The sequence below is a fragment of the Ascaphus truei genome, chromosome 6 (assembly GCF_040206685.1).
Source record: "Ascaphus truei isolate aAscTru1 chromosome 6, aAscTru1.hap1, whole genome shotgun sequence".
NCBI lineage: Eukaryota > Metazoa > Chordata > Amphibia > Anura > Ascaphidae > Ascaphus > Ascaphus truei.
In genome coordinates, this window is record NC_134488.1 from 34,414,049 (window position 1) to 34,437,605 (window position 23,557).

General features: G+C 49.6%; 1 protein-coding gene across 14 annotated transcripts; it reads right to left on the minus strand.

Moving 5' to 3' along the window:
* Positions 1-63: 63 nt before the first annotated feature.
* CEP85 (centrosomal protein 85) lies at positions 64-17,735 on the minus strand. 14 transcript variants are annotated; one of them, XM_075603943.1, is made up of 14 exons: positions 17,611-17,735; positions 16,423-16,485; positions 10,307-10,459; positions 5,339-5,883; positions 5,017-5,147; positions 4,802-4,919; positions 4,480-4,665; positions 4,119-4,271; positions 2,809-2,963; positions 1,821-1,929; positions 1,676-1,726; positions 1,181-1,288; positions 820-1,048; positions 64-587 (listed from the first exon to the last, which is right to left on the minus strand). In XM_075603943.1, exons 2-14 carry the CDS (start codon positions 16,475-16,477, stop codon positions 427-429), a joined length of 2,154 nt encoding a protein of 717 aa, XP_075460058.1. In that variant the 5' UTR covers positions 16,478-16,485; positions 17,611-17,735; the 3' UTR covers positions 64-426. The 14 variants fall into 14 exon arrangements, with proteins under 14 accessions (XP_075460058.1, XP_075460060.1, XP_075460062.1 ...); XM_075603945.1 differs by having other exon boundaries at positions 17,556-17,617; XM_075603947.1 differs by lacking the exon at positions 17,611-17,735 and adding an exon at positions 14,904-15,079 and having other exon boundaries at positions 16,423-16,457.
* Positions 17,736-23,557: the final 5,822 nt, after the last annotated feature.

Genomic DNA, 23,557 nt, shown 5'->3' on the forward strand with positions numbered 1-23,557 from the left:
ATAGCCCTCACCCCAACACACACACACACACACACACACACCCCCCTCACCCCAACACACACGACTTGTTCAATCAGTTTATTGCATCAAAATGTAAACACAAACAGGTCATTACAAAAAGAAGAGACTTGTATAAATATATATTCCAGGTAGAAGCATTGGGTCAGAACACCAGGCTTAGCATCATCTTATAAACCATGGGAGAAATGCCCGACTGTCACAGTGTAGCCATGGTGACAGGGATCCTGACTGGACCCAGCTGTGACAACACACAGCAGGACAGAAATGTCAGGACACTGGAAGTGTCTGGTCAGTGTATGGACTCGGGGTCTCGGTGTGACGATTCCCTGCCTCAGCAGATAGACGCCAGCCTGAGACAGCGATGCATAAAGGCACTTGTGCAGGTAAAGTACGTCAACCGTGCAGTCACTGGGTGGTGCAGTTATCCCCCATGTCCTGAGCGTAGCGATCACTTATGATAGTGCGCAGCTCCTCAATGTCTCCCTGCAGCTGTCTCGCTTCGGTCAGACGCCTTTCCAGAGAAGCCGGGTTTAGCGGATCCTCCTGCTCATCAGACGTGGGAGCCGCTGGAACAACAAGGCACGGTTATTTACACACCAGAAGAGGACATCGTGTGCACAATAATTCTGTGTCAGCACTCAGAGAAACAGTATGCAATCAGAACACCATGTATACAAGTGCACTTCAGGAGTTAGGGGATCAGCAGTTAGTGAGCAGTGTTAGTGTCCTGCACCAGTTGTCATCCAGATACTAAAAATGCTGCGTTTGACACACACAGACACACACCCACCCACTTACAGTGTATCCCCAGCAGCAGGGACAGGTTGGGGTCCCTGCCCTGTGCTCTCTGGCTCAGCAGACTGCAGAGTGACTGCAAGTCCTGCAGGCATCGGGTCAGCTCCCCGTGCAGCGAGATGAGGGATCTGGCCGGAGCCTCGCCGGCGGGCTGCTCGCTCTCCCCCTCCTGACGCAGCCGCTCCTGCAGGGTCACGTTACGCTCCATCAGGTCCTGGTTCTGCTCAGCCAGCTGAACGCAGAGAGAGGGGGGTGTTACTGACCTCAGAAGTGGAAAGACCCTGTGCCAATCATGTGGAGTACAGCTCTGAGCATTACAATCCACTGTACTGCTCCCCACAACCTACCCCCTGTCCCCACTCACCTCTTTTACTGCTGCCCTCAGCTGCCGCAGAGCTGCTTCTTTCCTCTCCACCTCCTCCTTTAGCGCCTGCCCCGCGCCTTCCTCCTGCGACACCTGCTCTTCAAATCCCTGCACAGGGGAGAGAGCATTAGCGACAGAAAGCCTTATGATACACACGTGCCTGCAGGAGCAGCACTGGCTGAAGCGTTCCAAGATGGACATAACGGAAACACATTGGTGCTCTCTGGCAGCAAAGAGGTTAATACATAAATAAAAAATCCCTGATACCATTCACCCCAAAACACAGCAGATGCTCTAACCCACACCTACACCCCAATACACTCACAGCACGCTCTAACCCCACCTACACAGCAAACACTACTCCCCATCTCTCACCTACACCCCAATACACACACAGCAGATCCTCTACCACTCACCGCCACCCCAATACTCACAGCAGATCCTCTACCACTCACCTGCACCCTATAAACACACACAAGATGCTCCACCTCTCACCTTCACTTGGCTGCACATTTGCTCCATCTTCTTCTGCTGGCTCTCCACCACCTGTAGATAAATAGTATAGATAATTAGTATCTTGAGGGGGAGGAGCAAGTCTGAATATCAGGGGTACCAGGGAAGGCAGGGAGGCCTCTCATACCTTCCTCAGACACTCCCGCTCCTTCTGCAGTGTCTGCATCTCCTGTCGGAGATCTTCTGCCTCCAGGACCAGGCGCTTCTGTTCCTCCCCCTCTACCTTCACCTGCAAGCTGACAGAGGAGGCTTTGAAATAGTCGGGGACACACACACACACACACACACACCGCTTTTCAGGTGATGCAGTCCCACAACACAACACTATCCAGTGGACCTCAAAAGTGATCAATAAGTACTACACCAACCCCCTGTGTCCAACCCCCCTTGTTGATACGCTCCACATTTCGGAGTCTGACGTCAAAGGTTCAGAAATCGGATGGCATCACTCATTAGCATAATTAAATATTCAAAGTCTAATTAATATCAGATCCATACATCTTACACCTGTTCCCACTATATTATGTGCACATTTAGTTACGTATTGTGTAAACAATCCTCACAGCCATGCTCTTATCAATATGTGGGGTGTACAGGTCATAGCCGCTCAGGTTGTGAATAAATCAAAGTGTGCAGAACGCGCTCATATGATTAAACTAGGAAATATCACAATGTGATGAATTAAAAGGCAAACAAGAAAATGCCACATTTTTAAAAAGAGGAACAAGCCAGGAGTTTTTCTTCGTGTTATTTAGGACTGTGCCCTGCACAGAGGTAATGCTGCGCTCACCCCCAGCTACCTGTGCCCAGCACAGCTCCTGCCCCTTTCAGTCAGTGGGGGGTACCTGTGCCCAGCACAGCTCCTGCCCCTTTCAGTCAGTGGGGGGTACCTGTGCCCAGCACAGCTCCTGCCCCTTTCAGTCAGTGGGGGGTACCTGTGCCCAGCACAGCTCCTGCCCCTTTCAGTCAGTGGGGGGTACCTGTGCCCAGCACAGCTCCTGCCCCTTTCAGTCAGTGGGGGGTACCTGTGCCCAGCACAGCTCCTGTCCCTTTCAGTCAGTGGGGGGTACCTGTACCCAGCACAGCTCCTGCCCCTTTCAGTCAGTGGGGGGTACCTGTTCACAGTGCAGACCAGCTCCTGCCCCCTGCGTTTTTCAGCCTCCAGCTGGGCTTCTCTCTCCCTGCAGGCTGCCCGGGCCTCTCCCAGTTTCCTCTCCAGCTCACTCACTTGCTCCTGCAGGCAGCCGCTTTTTTCCTGCACTTGCTTCAGCTGGAAGGAGGAAACTCACAGCTAGCTACCTCCTCACACAGGGAACTCCCAATCTCTGGTGGTCCTGCACAGTTTGTATGTGGTGGTGATGGGGGGGGGGGGGGGGGGGGGGGCGCATTACCACACGTGTGTGCATCTGGTGGTTCTGTACAGTGTGTAAGTGGTGCTAACTCGTGAGTGTGCCTGGTGGTCCTTGTGTGTGTACGGGGGTTAGCGCACGTGTGCGTCTGTGGTGGTTCTGCACTGTGTGCGCGTTACCTCCTGTCTCCCTCTCTGATAGTTCTACAGTGTGTGCATGTGCACACGTTTGTGTTATCTTCTGTCTGTCTCTGGTGGTTCTGTATGCTGTGTGCAGAGGGGTGTTACCTCCTGTGTCTGTCTCTGGTGGTTGTGTGCAGAGGGGTGTTACCTCCGGTCTGTCTCTGGTGGTTGTGTGCAGAGGGGTGTTACCTCCGGTCTGTCTCTGGTGGTTGTGTGCAGAAGGGTGTTACCTCCTGTGTCTGCCTCTGGTGGTTGTGTGCAGAGGGGTGTTACCTCCGGTCTGTCTCTGGTGGTTGTGTGCAGAGGGGTGTTACCTCCGGTCTGTCTCTGGTGGTTGTGTGCAGAGGGGTGTTACCTCCGGTCTGTCTCTGGTGGTTGTGTGCAGAGGGGTGTTGCCTCCGGTCTGCCTCTGGTGGTTGTGTGCAGAGGGGTGTTACCTCCGGTCTGTCTCTGGTGGTTGTGTGCAGAGGGGTGTTACCTCCTGTGTCTGTCTCTGGTGGTTGTGTGCAGAGGGGTGTTACCTCCTGTGTCTGTCTCTGGTGGTTGTGTGCAGAGGGGTGTTACCTCCTGTGTCTGTCTCTGGTGGTTGTGTGCAGAGGGGTGTTACCTTCTGTGTCTGTCTCTGGTGGTTGTGTGCAGAGGGATGTTACCTCCGGTCTGTCTCTGGTGGTTGTGTGCAGAGGGGTGTTACCTCCTGTGTCTGTCTCTGGTGGTTGTGTGCAGAGGGGTTTTACCTCCGGTCTGTCTCTGGTGGTTGAGTGCAGAGGGGTGTTACCTCCGGTCTGTCTCTGGTGGTTGTGTGCAGAGGGGTGTTACCTCCTGTCTGTCTCTGGTGGTTGTGTGCAGAGGGGTGTTACCTCCTGTCTCTGGTGGTTGTGTGCAGAGGGGTGTTACCTCTTGTGTCTGTCTCTGGTGGTTCTGTACTGTGGGTAGATCTGCCAGGTATCTCTCCAGTGTCTCAATCCTCTGCTGCTTCTCTCGGTTCTGTTCTGCCTCTTTCTGGCACTTCTTCTTCAGGTTGTTAATGTGTTTATCCCTCCCCTTCACCTGCAGAGAGACATGTGTGACACACACAAACTTACACACCTTGTCCCTCTCCCCAAGACACGTGACAGGTGCGCGAACACACCCCTTCCCCGACCCGGGAAATCCATGCGACACCCACACACATATTGTCCCTCCCAAGCAGACGACCCCACAGAAAACCTCTGTCCCTCCATGAGAAGGGGCGGTGTCTCAGCAGTCCATGTCTCACCCGCTCCTCCTGCTTCCTCATGTCCTCTGTATGTTTCTGGCTGGCTTCCCTCATGGCCTCTCTCAGTCCTCTCGCCTCTGCCTCGGAGGCACACAGCTTCCTCTCCAGCTCCACCTTCTCCCTGCTGGATGAGTCCGTCTTGTCAGCAAACTGTGCGCGCAGAAAAGTGACCTCACGCTGCAGCTCCTGTGAACACAGAGGTTGTCGAGAGGCATTAGGCTAAAGTCAGGTGAAGAAGGGCAAAAAAGTTAGAGTCCCCCATTTTGGCTGAGGGTATTCCCACGGTACATATTCTGCGGGTCTCTCCCAAAGATGCTCTCACCTGTAGCCTGATCATGCAGACATCTCCGTAGGGGTTGGCCTGGCTCAGCAGCGCACTGTGCACCTGCAGCTCCCCCTCTCGTAGCTTCTGCTCCAGCTGGGATATGTGCTGCCGCTGCCTGCGCAACAACAACAGAGCTGTAACCACTCATCTCTCTGCACAATGAAACCCCATTCCCTCTCCCTGACGCGTACGCAGGATCCCCCTCCTCTCACCTTTCCACCAGCATCTCTTTCTCTAGCAGGACGCCCTCGCTGGCCTTCAGGACTCTCTCCCACTGACTGGGATCAAGGTGCAGACCAGATGGATACACAGGGGATGGGGGGCAGGTGGCTCCTCTCATCAGCTGAGGGACACAGCAAGAGGGGTGACATCAGTGACATACGGGCAAGCATGATGGATTAACCCTCTCAAACCAAGACGCTGTATGGTGTTATCACTGCTCCGAGTTCGCCAGTCACTCTGATGTAACCGCTCTCCCACCAATAAGACCAGACAATGAGTGTTACCTGAGCAATGCTCTGCAGAACACGTTACCTGCAGCTGTTCCACCCTCAGCCTCATGTTCTCCATGTGCTGCTGTTGTCTCCACGCGCTGAGCTCGGCTCCAGGCTGCAGACTGTATGGCTCTGGCCTCCACGTCTGGCTGTTTGGGTACGTGTTGCCATGTGTGGCCCCTGGGGGTCCGGCCCTGCGAATCTGCTCCCCGCCTGCTGTTGCTCTGCTCTCAGGCAGAGCTCTGAACGGTTCAGTCTCTGCAAAGACTCCCCCCTCAGGGCCCCTGGGTCGGGGGTCTGCACAGAAAGTGTCCAGCAGCCCGGACTGGTTCAGGGTGGGCTCAATGTTGGGGGTCTCGAACTTCCTAGGGTCCTCTGCTCCGGAGGGGTCTGACGAAGGGAGGAAATGGAAACCGCGGCTAGGGTACCCATACAGAGAGGGGTCAGCGGAGCGTGGAGCTCCCATGCGCTCACATGTGTTACCGGGGCACGTCCCCAGGGTGGAGGGCATGACGTGGGCTGTGGGGATTGTGACCTGGCTCCTGATTGGCTGGAAGGAGGTGCTGCCACTGGCATTGTAGAAATCTGTAGAGACAGGAAAAACCCACCAATCAGAGCAGGTTAGAAATTAACCCTGAACACCTGTCACAGCTCCGGGATAAGAAACATGTTCCACCAGTGACAGCCCTGGATACCATGTGGTGTATAAAGTACTTATCTGTGACAGGGGTCCAGATCTCAGCTAGAAAAGCGACGCCACCGAGATCGATCCTCTCCCCAGGGCTGCTAACAGATTTCCTGGGGCCCAGGACTACAGTTCTGACCCCCCCCCCCCACATCAACAGTGTTCCGAGCCCCATTTCACACCTCACGAGCCCCCCAAATTCACACCTCACGAACACCCTCTATTTTTCTCCCTCTTCTCATGTATTTCTCTCCTCTCCCCCTTCCATCAATTACCCAACTCTCACTCAACCGGAACGGAGGTCCAGCAGTGAGATCCTGCATATGCTGCTGTGAGGAGAGGAACGGAGGTCCAGCAGTGAGAGAGCCTGCATATGCTGCTGTGAGGAGAGGAACGGAGGTGCAGCAGTGAGATCCTGCATATGCTGCTGTGAGGAGAGGAACGGAGGTCCAGCAGTGAGAGAGCCTGCATATGCTGCTGTGAGGAGAGGAACGGAGGTCCAGCAGTGAGAGAGCCTGCATATGCTGCTGTGAGGAGAGGAACGGAGGTCCAGCAGTGAGAGAGCCTGCATATGCTGCTGTGAGGAGAGGAACGGAGGTCCAGCAGTGAGAGAGCCTGCATATGCTGCTGTGAGGAGAGGAACGGAGGTCCAGCAGTGAGATCCTGCATATGCTGCTGTGAGGAGAGGAACGGAGGTCCAGCAGTGAGAGAGCCTGCATATGCTGCTGTGAGGAGAGGAACGGAGGTCCAGCAGTGAGAGAGAGCCTGCATATGCTGCTGTGAGGAGAGGAACGGAGGTCCAGCAGTGAGAGAGCCTGCATATGCTGCTGTGAGGAGAGGAACGGAGGTCCAGCAGTGAGAGAGAGCCTGCATATGCGGCTGTGAGGAGAGGAACGGAGGTCCAGCTGAGAGAGAGCCTGCATATGCTGCCGTGCTGTGTGAGAAGAGAGGAACGGAGATGTAGCTGAGAGCGAGTCTGCATATGCTGCTGTGTGAGAGGAGAGGAACAGAGATGTAGCTGAGAGAGAGCCTGCATATGCTGCTGGGTGAGAGGAGAGGAACGGAGATGTAGCTGAGAGAGAGCCTGCATATGCTGCCGTGCTGTGAGAGAGGAGAGGAACGGAGATGCAGCTGAGAGAGGGCCTGCATATGCTGCCGTGCTGTGTGAGAGGAGAGGAATTGAGATGTAGCTGAGAGAGAGCCTACATATGCTGCCGTGCTGTGAGAGAGGAGAGGAACGGAGATGCAGCTGAGAGAGAGTCTGCATATGCTTCCGTGCTGTGTGAGAGGAGAGGAACGGAGATGTAGCTGAGAGAGGGCCTGCATATGCTGCCGTGCTGTGAGAGAGGAGAGGAACGGAGATGCAGCTGAGAGAGGGCCTGCATATGCTGCCGTGCTGTGTGAGAGAGGAGATGCAGCTGAGAGAGAGCCTGCATATGCTGCCGTGCTGTGTGAGAGGAGAGGAACGGAGATGCAGCTGAGAGCGAGTCTGCATATGCTGCCGTGCTGTGAGAGAGGAGAGGAGATGCTGCAGCTGAGAGAGGGCCTGCATATGCTGCCGTGCTGTGTGAGAGGAGAGGAACGGAGATGCAGCTGAGAGAGAGCCTGCATATGCTGCCGTGCGGTGAGAGAGGAGAGGAAAGGAGATGCAGCTGAGAGAGGGCCTGCATATGCTGCCATGCTGTGTGAGAGGAGAGGAAAGGAGATGCAGCTGAAAGAGGGCCTGCATATGCTGCCATGCTGTGTGAGAGGAGAGGAACGGAGATGCAGCTGAGAGAGAGCCTGCATATGCTGCCGTGCTGTGAGAGAGGAGAGGAGATGCTGCAGCTGAGAGAGGGCCTGCATATGCTGCCATGCTGTGAGAGAGGAGAGGAAAGGAGATGCAGCTGAGAGAGGGCCTGCATATGCTGCCGTGCTGTGTGAGAGGAGAGGAAAGGAGATGCAGCTGAAAGAGGGCCTGCATATGCTGCCGTGCTGTGAGAGAGGAGAGGAACGGAGATGCAGCTGAGAGAGAGCCTGCATATGCTGCCGTGCTGTGAGAGAGGAGAGGAGATGCAGCTGAGAGAGGGCCTGCATATGCTGCCGTGCTGTGAGAGAGGAGAGGAACGGAGATGCAGCTGAGAGAGAGCCTGCATATGCTGCCGTGCTGTGTGAGAGGAGAGGAAAGGAGATGCAGCTGAGAGAGAGCCTGCATATGCTGCCGTGCTGTGAGAGAGGAGAGGAAAGGAGATGCAGCTGAGAGAGAGCCTGCATATGCTGCCGTGCTGTGAGAGAGGAACGGAGATGCAGCTGGAGCTTGGACCAAGAGAGGTATTTACTGTTAGCAATTTTAAATTTGGCAGTTTATTTTTTTTATTTCAAATTCTCAGTGCTCCCCTTGTATCTCTGTAAGGGGAATTGGCAAGTTGCCAAAAATTCCGGCCATTACTGAATTGATAATGCCTGGAATTTTAACCAATCAGAGAGCAGGGATTACAATAATACCCAGAATTTTACAGCTTTAGCCTATAATACCCTATACCCTTCTGTAATCTAGTACCCAGGTACCCTATACCGTCTGTAATATAGTACCTGGGTACCATACCATGTTTAGTGATTCCGTTCAGAACACCGACTTGGTGATTACATTTATGCGTTTACATCACAGGCGTCATTTTGTTTAGAAATCACAGTGTGTGTGTATGGGTGCTGTTAAGTGCGGATGTTCATTTTTAAGTGTTTTTAATTAGGGACGTGTAACAGGGACTTATCCCTGTTTAAATAAAGCAGCCTCAGAGCTCTGAGAATCCAGCAGTTAATTGCAGCCACTCAATTAACTAGTCTCCACCTGGACTAATGAGAGCTCTGTAAAAAGCCTCATGTAAGAGACAGGAGATAGATTCCTTAGCTCACATTTGGGCTGACAGAAGGAGAGCAGAGAAGCCTGCACACAGACACTGTCTTGAGCACAAAAGCTGTGCTGAGAGCAAGACACCCAGACACCTATATTTCATGGACACAGAGGACCCAGGAACCTGCCAGACTGACATGGAGGGCCACCTGCTTAAGGCACCTCCTGAGACTGGGGTGATAGGCTGGTAATGGGAATATCCCTCCAGTCCTGCAGGTAGGGTCTGGGGAAGTAAGTTAGCCCATACAAAGGGATAGGGGTTTGTTATTTTGCCTGGATAAAAGGAACAGGCTTAATAAAGCCAAGATATAATTTCACCCTAATCGGTCTCCATTAAATGTACCTCTGCACACATCTCTTACAGGACAGCTACGTTTTTGTATTTTGCGATCAATTAAATATAAATGATATTTTGACACATACCCGTGAGGGCCTTCCATTTGTGAGGTTTCGGTTCCGCCTTCAGGTGACCGTTTCTCGTGGTTGCAGAAATAAATGTTGTATTATAACAACTCTTAGGTTACCCACAACAAATGATGAGGGAATAAGACATATCAAACAAAATGTATGCAATGCCCACACAAACCTAATCAAAGCTCAATCCTGTAGTCATAGCTAAGAAACAGTCATGATGTTTAAGCAGGGTGTGCAACAGGTCCTATGCTAGAGATGGGAGCACTGTATCTGGGTGGCAATATCTACCTCCTGTTACCGGAGTCACAGAGCCGTGTTCAGCCGACTCCCTCCGATCTCCATGTCACCAGATACACAGAATCCTCACCATAGCCCAGGCTCCCGGTACAGGGGAACACACACCTCCAATACTCTCCCGAGTCCTGTACACATTAGACCGCTGGATCAGTGCTCACAGTTATTCTTAGTAGCTCTCAGGTTTCCATAGTGACATCATGAGATCCTTGTCACAGGCCCCCGGAGGCCGGTCCCAGTCACCCGGCTCTGCCCTTTGTACTGGAGCCAGGCTCCCGTTTCCATGTTTGTACATCAACGCGTTGCTAGGGGTGGGCAAGCACTCAGGACATCTGTCCCAGGCACACGGCCGAGAGATGATGCGACAGCAGCCCGTGACATGGAAACAAGTAGGACACTTCCAGAAACAGACGCCAAGACTGGGAGAGCTTCCCAGAGCAGCCTTACAGCAACACACGGACTGGGGGAGCTCCTGAAATCAGTCTTATAGCTGTGAGGTGTCTCATTCTATACAGACCCCTACAGGCTGGTGTCACCAGGAGAGGTACATGTGTATCGGTGTCCTCTTCTAGTTACAGGACAGAAGAGGCAGAGGGGATGTTGTCCCAAAGCACAAAGGACTAAGTGACACACTGCACATGTACTGCAAGATGTGACCCAGTTCACTGCGATGAGGACACAGGTAAATTCCCAACTCCAATAACACAGCCTGGCTCAGTGCTTACCCTCTGTGCTGTCAGGGCAGGACGTGCCAGCGCAGGGGTCATTGCCTGCCGCGTTCCCCGGGCCTCGAGCGAAGCGACTTAAGGACTTCCCGGACACCAGAGGTGTTTGCCAGTCTGTATGCGAGAAGGTGCCAGCTTGTACCGGGCCGAGGTCTGTAACAAGAGGAGGGACACAGGTCTGGACCACCGCAGGATACCTACTCGTGGGGACCTAAAACTGACCGTCAGCTACCCACCTGGGCAGTTCGATAAGGGCAAAGATAGCAGTCTGCCATCTGCCATCCCCAGGCCAGTTAGTGTCCCCTCCCAGTAATCACCAGACAATGGGGCTGGACCAGGACCAGGGTTCATATTAGATCCAGGAGCACCGTCACTCATCCTCTCTAATTCTTATTAGGGCAACTGAGGTGTGTTGGGCGATGCCTTAATGCAGGGGTGCACAACTCCAGTCCTCAAGCCCCCCCTCCCCCCAACAGGTCAGGTTTCAAGGATATCCCAGCATTGAGCCACCTGTGCTGAAGCAGGGTATCCTTAAAACCTGACCTGTTGGAGCGTCTTGAGGACTGGAGCGGAGAACCCCAGCCCTAATGTGCACACAGGAAAGATTATTTGTTGCATTGCTCGAATATATATATATATATATAGCCCAAGCAGCAGTACCGTGTTAGCCGAGCTTCAATAATCAAAAAATAAATAGATGATACCGTTCTGTGGCTAACGAAATGCTTTTATTTGTGCGAGCTTTCGAGATACACTGATCTCTTCTTCCGGCGATGTTACAATGAATGAAGCATGGATTACTTAAAAACAGTGTCTCTTGGAATGTTATCTGTGCTGGTCCTTCCCCCGGTGTGGATGTGTTTTATGGCTAGAGGTGTCAAAGGGTTACTGAAAGCAAGTGAAGAAAGAGTGTGTATGTGTATCAGTGTGAATAAGAATGAATGGAGAGCCCACAGTATAAACAGTGCTCTACACAAGGTGTGTGTGGAGTGAGAGGGGATATAAATGGTGTGGGTGGGTGTGGAAATGTGAGAGTTTGTAGCACACTTTGGAAGAAGAGATCAGTGTATCTCGAAAGCTCGCACAAATAAAAGCATTTCGTTAGCCACAGAACGGTATCATCTATTTATTTTTTGAGAATATATATATATATATATATATATATATATATATATATATATATATATATATATATATATATATATATATATATATATATATCACCATCCAGGTATATAGCGCTTTAAAGCGGAAATACACGTGACAATAGAAATAAGCACTTCATCATAAAAGTAACACAAGGAAAAGGAGTCCCTGCCCCGAAGAGCTTACAATCTAAGTGGTAATTAGGGAGAACTTACAGAGACAGTATGGGAGCTTTTATCGTAAGAGAGTCTGCAAGGGGTCATGCTAAATGCATATGTATAGCATCAGCCAACGGAGTTAGCCATATGCTTTATTAAAGGAGGTGTGTTTTAAGATGGGCCATTAAGAAGAAGGAGCGCCTCAGTGAGTAAAGACACTGACTGTAAACAATGGCATGGAGTTTGAATCAGGGGAACCTGGTTCTATTCCTGGTCCCTGTCCCTCACGCACCAAAGCACAGATTGTAACGATCATATGTGCTGCGTACAACGCGCTATACTGCAAGTGTGACGCGCTTTCAGTCCCATTGGGAGAAAAGCACTAAATGAAATAAAGTTATTATTATAAAAGGTAGAGAGAGGGTGCCAGTCAGATATTGAGGGGAAGTGAGAAAGGTTTTAGGTGAGAGAGGGTTTTAGATACAAAGTGGGTAGACAGAAGACATCTTTGAGCAGAATACAAGAGTCGTGCAGGTGTATAGTGAGAGGCTGAGCAGCAAGGAGGGGCAGAACAGTGGAAAATGTTATGTGTAATACAGGATTTAATAGGAAGCCAGGAGGGGGATTTCAACAGGAGAGACACGAAGACAGATTTAGGAGAGTAAAGCGATTCTAGCAGGAGCGTTTAGGGCAGATTGCCGGGGTGAGAGGCCGGAAGACCGGACAGTAGAAGGTTCCAATAGTCGAGATGGGGGAGAATGGGTTATTTGAAAAAAATCAAATAAACAGATTTAAAAAAGTTGGTGGGAGATTAAAACTGTAAATTGACAGGATATGTCAGGTTGGATATTGGTCAAAAACTATTTCACAACCAGAAATTGGGAAAGATGAAGGAAAATGGGCACCTAGGAAAATGTGAATTTCATAACCTGCCCTGTATCACAGGAACATTAATCTCATCCTGGAAGTACCTATATAGCCCCACACCCTCCCAACACTGCCCACAATTTTCAATTTGGCCCAGTATCCGAAGAGATTACACAAGCGCTCCTCAAATTAAAACTAAGCAGTCAATGTGGACCTGATTTACTGCAATCTAAGTTCCTAAGACTTGGTGCCCCAGCCATTGCCAAACCAATTGCTTCCATAGTCAACTCTATCTTGTCTTCAAGCCATATTCCTAAGACCTGGAAAACTGCCAGAGTTGTCCCAATCTTCAAAAGTGGGGACAAAACAACTTTTGAAGATTGGGACAACTCTGGCAGTTTTCCAGGCCAATCTCTCTTCTCCCAAAACTATCCAAAGTCATGGAAAAATGTGTTCACTCCCAATTAAGCGATTACTATACCAAGACAAATTTCCCTAGTCAATTCCAATCTGGCTTTCGCCCCAAACACTCCACCATAACCACCCTGCTAAAAGTTTGCAATGAAATCCAGTGTGGAATGGAACGGGGACAACTCGCTGGTGCAGTATTCCTAGATTTTGCACAGGCTTTTGATACTGTTTACAGGGATGTATCCGGTGCCACAGCAATCAGTCAAGCTTGACTTCAACTCCGATGATAATACAAAAGGCTTTATTGAAAAGTTGCACACACTAAAACCAACAGGCTACACCACAACCTCCTCCTCTACGCGTTTCACGCTATAACAGCGCTTCGTCTTGGAGTGGGGGAGGCGACTACAGACCTGACATTTAAGCTAAAAAAGCCCGCGAACCCAGAGCTAATTAGCCCTGCATCAGCTGTGTATCTCACATGGGAGCATATGTGCGCTAGCAAGCAAATGGTTAACTAGCGCTAGCATCCTTTGCAAATAAGTATATAAAAGTCTAATAATTATAATGCTAAACATACCCAGTGGACTAGATTGAAAGTATAACTCTAATACATAGAGATGTCAAAACAACAGCATAAGATACACGGGATAGTATATAAAAAACAAAGTAACACTTCAAAATGGGACAGAAAGTTTGCTACAACACGGACACAGAGCTTGAACCTAATCTTCGACTGAATGCACAAAAAATATATAAAGTGGTAACATGTGTCTATCTCAGGCTCTAACTCAACCCCTTGGATATCACCTGTGGTGTCCCGCAAGGCTCTGTTCTGGGGCCCCTACTCTTCTAAGTCTTCATCAATGATATTCCTACAGCTTGTAAGGGAGCCTCAATACACATGTATGCAGATGACACAATCCTATATGCACACAGCCATAGCCTCTCTGACCTTCAACACATACGTCAGTCTGACTTTGAGACTCGAAAACTGGATTTCCCCCCCACCCCCCCAAAAAAAACTGTTTTTAAACACTGACAAGACTGTAACAATGGTATTTGGGACCAAGACAAGCTTCCAGTGACTGAGCTACAGATCAGGACCAACGCTACCACCACCCTAACTCCTGTTACTAGTTTTAAATACCTGGGCATACGGTTTGACTCCCACTTAACATTCGGGATGCACATTGATACCCTGACATCCAAAACCTATGCCAAACTAGGTGTACTTTATAGGTACAAATCCTCCCTAAGTCTGCTGGGCAGAAAGCGTATTGCACAGTAGATGCTAAAGCCAATTATCGACTATGGAGACATAGTATATGACTCAGCACCTCAAACCCACCTTAGCAAACTTGACACCCTCTACAATTCAATATGCTGTTTTATTCTCCAATGCAACTACAACACACATCACCGCAAAATGCTCAAAGAACTAAATTGGCCATCACTCGAGTCTAGGCGCAAAGTTCACCTTTCCTGTCTTGCCTTCACATACTTTCTGGGCAAGCTACCCAGCTACCTGGACAAGCTCCTCACCCCTACCACATGCAGCATGTATCATCTGAGAGCCAACTCCAAAAGACTGTTCATGGTCCCAAGGCTCAACAAAGTATCCGGCCGCTCCTCCTTCTCTTACCGTGCACCACAAAACTGGAACAACCTACCAGAGACTCTCACATCCACCACCAGTTTAAGTTCTTTCAAAAGCAAAGCTGTCTCACATTTTAATCTGGTCTGTAACTTTTACATACGGCCAGAACATGTATTATCTCTAAACTGTGCATGCAATGTATTGTATATAATGTATAATAACCTGTTCATTTATGTAACCATGTATTATTTGTCATTTAACTCAGGACATACTTGAAAACGAGTGGTAACTCTCAATGTATTATTTCCTGGTAAAATATTTTATAAATAAACAACAGGAAAATGAATGAATAACGTGTGGTGAGTATATACTTGTATAGTGGAGTGGGATCTGCCTGATGAGTGGTTATACTCACAGTGGAGTGGACAATAGAATTATCCATATTGTTCCAAAAAACTAGACAGATGAAACAGGAGTATCCTGAAAGGGCAGTGCTGCAGAGCCAATGTAGAGGCAAAATCTGTGCAGTTAATAATTCAGCATTTCTTGATAGATGAATCAGGAGAATATTATCACATACACCAACAGCGGCTATAATTGATAAAGTGAGTGCCCTGACGGATTAAAGTCCTATGAGAGAATGAGCAAACCTGACAGTTGTAGACAGGCTGTAAAATCCCCTCTCAATAAACTGACTGGGGACCCCCTGACCAACGGTATTGCAGATAAGATTAAGTAAATGGGGCAATCGCAGCTTGGTGGTGTAATACTCCGGAGCGTCCTGCTGCGAAGAGATCAGCAAAGAAAACATCCAATGATGAAAAATAGCCGTGCACTGCAGGAATGGGCCGAAGCACAAAAAGGTTAAAACTACTAGTTATTAATTAAGTGGCATACGGACAGAACAAACGTTTGTTCTGTCCGTATGCCACTTAATTGATAAATAGTAGTTTTAACCTTTTTGTGCCTGTCCCATTCCTGCAGTGCACAGCTATTTTTCATCATTGGATGTTTTCTTTGCCTTTGTTCCAAAGAACACACAAATAAAATGTTTGAATAATCAAAATACAAAATCAGTAGTGTAAAGATTACAAAAATGTAATATACATGAATATAAACGAGACCTTATGGAGTCCCTTTGCCTGTTAGCCTTTTTTTCATAGTCTCTGGTAAGGTCTTGTTTATATTCATGTAAATTGAATTGTTGTCATTTTTGCACTATTCATTTAACACACCGATCTTCTTTGTATTTTGATTATTCACACTTGATGCCATTATAGCACAAAGCTCATAGGTATATTTCCTGTGATTACTACGTCTTGTTTATACATTTTTGGAATAAAGAAGGGCCCCACTCATACGGCGGGTTCCGTTCCAGGCCGCCGCAAAGCGGAAATCGCCGTAAAGCGGAGCCCTACTGTACTGTATTGTACCTTTGAAAATAGAGATGCAGAGCTGTAAACCGACTGTTTCGCTGACAAATGGCAGCTAAGGAGTTGCGCACGCGCTAAAACTGCTGCTGAGTGCGTCATGACGAGATCGCCAGAAAAACGGAACAAGCGCCGAACCGAATGAATATGGGTATACATTGGGAAACCCCGTATGAGCGGAACGCCGGAAAGCGGGGCCCTACTGTATAATTCTAGGTGAAATCTAATCTGTTTTTGTTTGGAACCATATGGTCAATTCTATTTATGGATATTAATATTTATGTGGGGATTGCAGAAAACCCATTGGACCGGGGTCCCTCTAAATATCATGCATATTTTTAATTGATAAAATGATTCTCTTATATTTACCTCGTAGGAGTAGTAATGTGATTTGGTATTGATACTTCTTGGGCTCTGCCTGGCGAGTGAGAGTATATACTCAGAGTGGACAGAGCCCTGCCTGGCGAGTGCCAATGGGTGTGGGGTATATATCTGTGACCTCACCTGTCCTGCCAGGCCGCTGGAATCCCATGTCCTGGTATTGGTCAAGAGCCGCCATGACGCTCCCTGCAGGAGAAAACACACAGCTAGTCACCGAATACAGATCGCACAGGAGTATCATGTGCAAAGGCTTCTGGGAGATGAAACTCTGGTAACATGTGCTCCCAGCGTCACCCAGGCTCTGAGTAGGGGAGAGCAGCTTACTGTGCATCCTCATACTCGTCCCTTAGGCTACGCTTATAGTGCTGGCGACGTCCGGCTACGGTCGCTGGAAAAATCAAATTGAGATGACTTTCAGCGATCGCAACCAAGCCGTCGCGTCGCGCATACTATAGGCGCACGCGACGGCGGAAATGCATTTGTTTTGACGCTACGTCGCCAGCACTATACGCGCAGCCTTAGGCTGCGGCCATAGTGCGCGCCGGAGCACAAGGAGTCGTGCGCGCCTGTAGCTTGAGTGATCGGTACCCCGTTGCGCGAGTGACGGAGAGACGTGACTGTGACGTCCCCAGGCTGGTTCGCCCCGATTGGCTCAAACACACGTGATAGCAGCCGTCGCCCAAAAAACATCTAATTAAATTTGTCTCCTCCAAATCCTGCCGCGCTAAGGTAATTAATTTGGGTCGTGCGCGCTATGGCCACAGCCACATTCAGAGGTGATCCCCGCCTGAATCTCTAGACTCGGAGAGACGCTCTCGAAGCGGGGTCACCTGTAATACACAGGTAAGAGCGAGGTCACTCTATTGACACCTGTAATAGACGTTGCGTCATCAACACAACAAGACCCAGGTGCCACCATCACCATTATGTGACATCCGTTTGGGCACTTATATTAGGTGACCACCTGTGTCCATTGGTGACATCACGTGACAGTAACCCAATTTCTGTGTTCCTGATGGTGTCATCACCCCAACTCCTGTGCCCCATAGGGAAACATCACGTAACAGTAACCCAACTCCCATGTCCCTGATGGTGACATCACAATGACAGTAACCCAACTCCTGTGTCCCTGATGGTGACATCACAATGACAGTAACCCAACTCCTGTGTCCCTGATGGTGACATCACGTGACGGTAACCCAACTCCTGTGTCCCTGAGGGTGACAATGATTCATGGCACGTGACATTGCCGGTACCTAGGCGTGACGCCGGCCGGCTACCGCCCCTCCGTGTCCCTTATTAGACACTCACCGCTCGCCGCTACAACGGACAACCGTCACTAGCCTGCTGGCCACTGCGACCCTACCGCCCGCCAACTGCCCAGTGCGGATGTGATAGGCTGCCGAAACTGTCCGTCAACGGCCAACACGCCTCATATCAGGCAGTGATTGGTTACTAGGACTGCTCCCACCAGTGGGCACCGCCTACTGCCTCGTTTCTCGCTCTCCAATTGGATGTGAGTGAAAGACTCATTAAATCTACTCCGCTCTTGGTTGGGTGTTAGAGCTGCCTGTTACAGCACCCTATGCCCGCCTATGAACCAACGTCTTTATGTGTTTAGACACCGCCTGCGCCCACCTCTCTCTGCTCTGATTGGCTGCTGTGGTTGTCTGTCATCATCCTTTCCTTCCCGACCGTATATAAAGCAACGATCCCGCCTTTTCTCTCAGTCTCACGCAGTACATTGTGGTATATGTTATGAGAAATAAGATGGATGTAAAGCAATAAGCAGTTAATCCACACAAATTACTCAAGTATTTAATGTAAACCGTGCTCTAATTAGACACGAATATGTAATTACTCAAAGTGAGTCACCTCAAATGGGAGAGACAGGGTTCAAATGAGAGGACCACTCACCTCAGGAGAGGGAGCCATTGAATTGCAGACCTTACAAAATAGACAGTTTTCTAATGAGAGACAATAAATAAGAGAGACTCGTCTCCAATGGGCGAGACTGCCATGTAACTGGTGAGATGGCTGACTAGTGACGGACATGGCCTGCCAATGTGGGACAGCTCTCCAGTACGTTAGACAGTCTCCCATCGAACGAGGCCGGGGGTCCTGAGTGATGTTACCAGCCTGTCCCATGCTGGGTCTTATCGAGTCCGTGGCACTCAGCGGCAGGAGGAGGTACAGTGACAATGTGACAGGCAGGGAGTGTGCAAAACCCGACAGTGACAGGGAGGGGACGAGCACACAGTATATATTTACGTTATATATAATTGTTTTATATGATCTCCGGGTCACAATATTTATTATAGGCAGAAAAATATGAACCTTATTATAAAGATCTGATGTCAATACTGTGAGTGTGACGCACCCGTGTCTGTATATATATGTATCCCCCACCCCATCTGAAGGGTTTCTAACCTGACTTGTATGCTAGGCCCCACCCTGTGTTGCTATGGGAATTCAGACATGACGCAGGCGTATATAAGGAGAAGGGACTAATGAAGGTTAGGTTCCAGGAGGACATGAGGAGAGGAGCCTCGGGGAGAGTAGACAAGTAATGTTAATTAAGTAATAGTAAAGACCAGGCCCACCTGTTTATTATGTTGTAGATAAGGACAGTGCCTAAGTTAGGATCCCCTAAAGACGGAATGGAGTCCTGAATAAGTAATGAAAGGAATATGTCACGCCATAGAGGGCCTCAGAAAAGATGGCTCCCAGTAATAAAGGCCGCCAGGGTTCCCGTAGGGGCCCCCGAATAATCGCTCTAATACCGATGATGGTTCAGAAGAAACAAGGGGGGCCGTGTCCCACATTTATTCAGAGCAACTCAGTCAACGTACCTTCATTTGAGAGTTAAGAGTGGGCACTGATGGCAGAACTGTGTTCACATATGTCTGTTATAAAATACAGTACAGCGTTATTACTATGCGTATGAGCGGTCCCTAACCATGGGGACACACGTAAATGACAGTCGTACTACAAAAGTTCCTGGCGCCCGTTATTCTACAACCTCATCGCCCTGACCCATGCGGAGCAGCCATACACCAATGTAATCTCCCTACAAGCTGGGCAGGGAGGGACGCCCCACTCCCCCTCCCCCTCACACCAATGGATCTTAGGATCATGGGGGGTTATTTAAAACCAGAGACATAACATAAAACACAGACAAAGCTCATTGCACATCCAGAAAAACTTATATACGGTACAGTGCCTAAATATACATGTATAAATAACTAATAAATAAAATGGTCTTTTAGTTTAACATTTTGGCCAAATTGTTGTAAGCCCTTGAGCCAACTGCACGGCAGACCATTTTATTTATTAGTTATTTATACATGTATATTTAGGCACTGTACCGTATATAAGTTTTTCTGGATGTGCACTGAGCTCTGTCTGTGTTTTATGTTATGTCTCTGGTTTTAAATATATATATTGCCATGCTCAGTAGCACTCCTCTGTGAAACGTATATGCTTATATATATGTTGTGGGTATTTTGGGGGTTCAATATGAGCTTGTAGGTGTTCTGTATGTTTTATGATCATGGGGGGTTAGCAACTTCTCATAGAACAGGGCAAATAGGCCCTAAAAAAAAGCTGTGGTACAGTGTAATACATATACAGTATATATATATATATATATATATATATATATATATATATATATATATGTAGCCCCCTGTAAACAGTACCGGTTATACCTATCTTCCTCCTACTGTGGTAAGCCCTGTTAAGACCAGGCGCCAGTAGTAATCATGGGTTTTCCCCCTTCATGCCCTACCTTGCGTGATAGATGCAGGCCTCGGACTCTGCTGCAGGCGTGAGCCAGAGGGGAGGTCTTGCTGACATCATAAGAGGTGGGGCCGAGACTATTTAGCAGCCAAGTCCTCTAAGTGACAGTGTCTGTTCTCACCCGGCTCTAGAGCGGGTCCTGTCCAAGGAGTTGGAGTGATAGACCAAGCTCCGTCCAGGGAGCTAGCCAGAGAGAAAGATCTGGGCCATTACATGCGGAGAGCGAGCCAAGCTCAGGTGGGACCAATGCCCCTCACCCCGAGGCAAGGGTGATGGGGAGAATCCATTCCCCGCCCAGAGGATATCCTCTGAGGGGGGCAGTGGGGTATTGAGGCCCCAGCCCAGTCCATCCTGACGGAGAGCATACTTGGAGGGAAGGAGAGGAGGAAAGGACTGTACACCGTGGGAGTATTGCTGTGTATTGCTACTGCTGCTGTTGTTGTTGCGGCTGTCGGCTGCAAGGCCGCTGTGTACAATAAAGAGAGACATTGCTGATCTTAATAGAGACTGTTGTGTGATTCTGGAGCAACCACCCTGGGACCAGGGTCCTTTTTCTTCTGTACGGGTCCTACCTCATACTCCTGGGAAGGTATAGAAGATGGAGGCGCTGCACCACCACTAAAAGAATGGAGGCTACTACCCCAGAAGCCGGGTCCTGTTATCCCCCACACCATCGCGGGAGACTCAGGCCCTCCTGTTCCACGCAGGTACGCACCACCCAGTACATGTAATCCGCCCTCACACTCACTAGAGATGTCAGATGAGTCTAGGGGGGGGGGATATAGGTTACATATATATACAGATATATGTATACTGTGAGCATTAATCTGCTCCACTTATCACATGGAGCGATACGGAATAAGAGACCCTGTCCCTGTTCTGCCTGGGAATACATTGAGGATAGGACGCTATTCATCTCAGACACACGACAGGAGAGATGGGATTGGATAAGAAGAAAAACAGGCAGAATGGTGAGAACCACAGAGGGAGCCCTACTGCCATTCTGAGACAGACACAGAGATAGGGAGTGACAGTCTGAGACAGACACAGAGATAGGGAGTGGCAGTCTGTGACAGACAGAGATAGGGAGTGGCAGTCTGAGACAGACAGAGATAGGGAGTGACAGTCTGAGACAGACACGGAGATAGGGAGTGACAGTCTGAGACAGACACGGAGATAGGGAGTGACAGTCTGAGACAGACACGGAGATAGGGAGTGACAGTCTGAGACAGACACAGAGATAGGGAGTGACAGTCTGAGACAGACACAGAGATAGGGAGTGACAGTCTGTGACAGACACAGAGATAGGGAGTGGCAGTCTGAGACAGACACAGAGATAGGGAGTGACAGTCTGAGACAGACACAGAGATAGGGAGTGGCAGTCTGAGACAGACACAGAGATAGGGAGTGGCAGTCTGAGACAGACACAGAGATAGGGAGTGACAGTCTGAGACAGACACAGAGATAGGGAGTGACAGTCTGAGACAGACACAGAGATAGGGAGTGGCAGTCTGAGACAGACACAGAGATAGGGAGTGGCAGTCTGAGACAGACACAGAGATAGGGAGTGACAGTCTGAGACAGACACAGAGATAGGGAGTGACAGTCTGTGACAGACACAGAGATAGGGAGTGGCAGTCTGAGACAAACACAGAGATAGGGAGTGGCAGTCTGAGACAGACACAGAGATAGGGAGTGACAGTCTGAGACAGACACAGAGATAGGGAGTGACAGTCTGAGACAGACACAGAGATAGGGAGTGACAGTCTGAGACAGACACGGAGATAGGGAGTGGCAGTCTGAGACAGACACAGAGATAGGGAGTGGCAGTCTGAGACAGACACAGAGATAGGGAGTGACAGTCTGAGACAGACACAGAGATAGGGAGTGACAGTCTGAGACAGACACGGAGATAGGGAGTGGCAGTCTGAGACAGAAACAGAGATAGGGAGTGACAGTCTGAGACAGACACAGAGATAGGGAGTGACAGTCTGTGACAGACACAGAGATAGGGAGTGACAGTCTCAGACAGACACAGAGATAGGGAGTGATAGTCTGTGACAGACACAGACATAGGGAGTGGCAGTCTGAGACAGACACAGAGATAGGGAGTGACAGTCTGTGACACACAGAGATAGGGAGTGGCAGTCTGGGACAGACACAGAGATAGGGAGTGACAGTCTGACAGACACAGAGATAGGGAGTGACAGTCTGTGACAGACACAGAGATAGGGAGTGGCAGTCTGAGACAGACACAGAGATAGGGAGTGACAGTCTGTGACAGACAGAGATAGGGAGTGACAGTCTGAGACAGACACAGAGATAGGGAGTGACAGTCTGAGACAGACACAGAGATAGGGAGTGACAGTCTGTGACAGACAGAGATAGGGAGTGGCAGTCTGAGACAGACACAGAGATAGGGAGTGACAGTCTGAGACAGACACGGAGATAGGGAGTGACAGTCTGAGACAGACACGGAGATAGGGAGTGACAGTCTGAGACAGACACGGAGATAGGGAGTGACAGTCTGAGACAGACACAGAGATAGGGAGTGACAGTCTGAGACAGACACAGAGATAGGGAGTGACAGTCTGAGACAGACACAGAGATATGGAGTGGCAGTCTGAGACAGACACAGAGATAGGGAGTGACAGTCTGAGACAGACACAGAGATAGGGAGTGACAGTCTGAGACAGAGATAGGGAGTGACAGTCTGAGACAGACACAGAGACAGGGAGTGACAGTCTGAGACAGAGATAGGGAGTGACAGTCTGAGACAGACACAGACATAGGGACTGACAGTCTGAGACAGACATAGGGAGTGAACGTCTGAGACAGAGATAGGGAGTGACAGTCTGAGACAGACACAGAGATAGGGAGTGACAGTCTGTGACAGACACAGAGATAGGGAGTGGCAGTCTGAGACAGAAACAGAGATAGGGAGTGACAGTCTGAGACAGACACAGAGATAGGGAGTGACAGTCTGTGACAGACAGAGATAGGGAGTGACAGTCTGTGACAGACACAGAGATAGGGAGTGGCAGTCTGAGACAGACACAGAGATAGGGAGTGACAGTCTGAGACAGACACAGAGATAGGGAGTGACAGTCTGTGACAGACACAGAGATAGGGAGTGGCAGTCTGAGACAGACACAGAGATAGGGAGTGACAGTCTGTGACAGACACAGAGATAGGGAGTGACAGTCTGTGACAGACACAGAGATAGGGAGTGGCAGTCTGAGACAGACACAGAGATAGGGAGTGACAGTCTGACAGACACAGAGATAGGGAGTGACAGTCTGTGACAGACACAGAGATAGGGAGTGGCAGTCTGAGACAGACACAGAGATAGGGAGTGACAGTCTGAGACAGACACAGAGATAGGGAGTGACAGTCTGTGACAGACAGAGATAGGGAGTGGCAGTCTGAGACAGACACAGAGATAGGGAGTGACAGT

What these genes read in the sequence shown, in the direction of transcription:
- CEP85 (XM_075603942.1), bottom strand. Translation starts at nt 6,906, where the DNA reads ATGCAGGCTCTCTCTCAGCTGGACCTCCGTTCCTCTCCTCACAGCCGC. An exon ending in TGAGGAAGCAGGAGGAGCGG is followed by an intron (nt 4,272 to 4,479) that starts GTGAGACATGGA and finishes GTCTCTCTGCAG; the next exon opens with GTGAAGGGGAGGGATAAACA. An exon ending in ACCAGAGACAGACACAAGAG is followed by an intron (nt 2,964 to 4,118) that starts GTAACACCCCTC and finishes TCCTCCTTCCAG; the next exon opens with CTGAAGCAAGTGCAGGAAAA.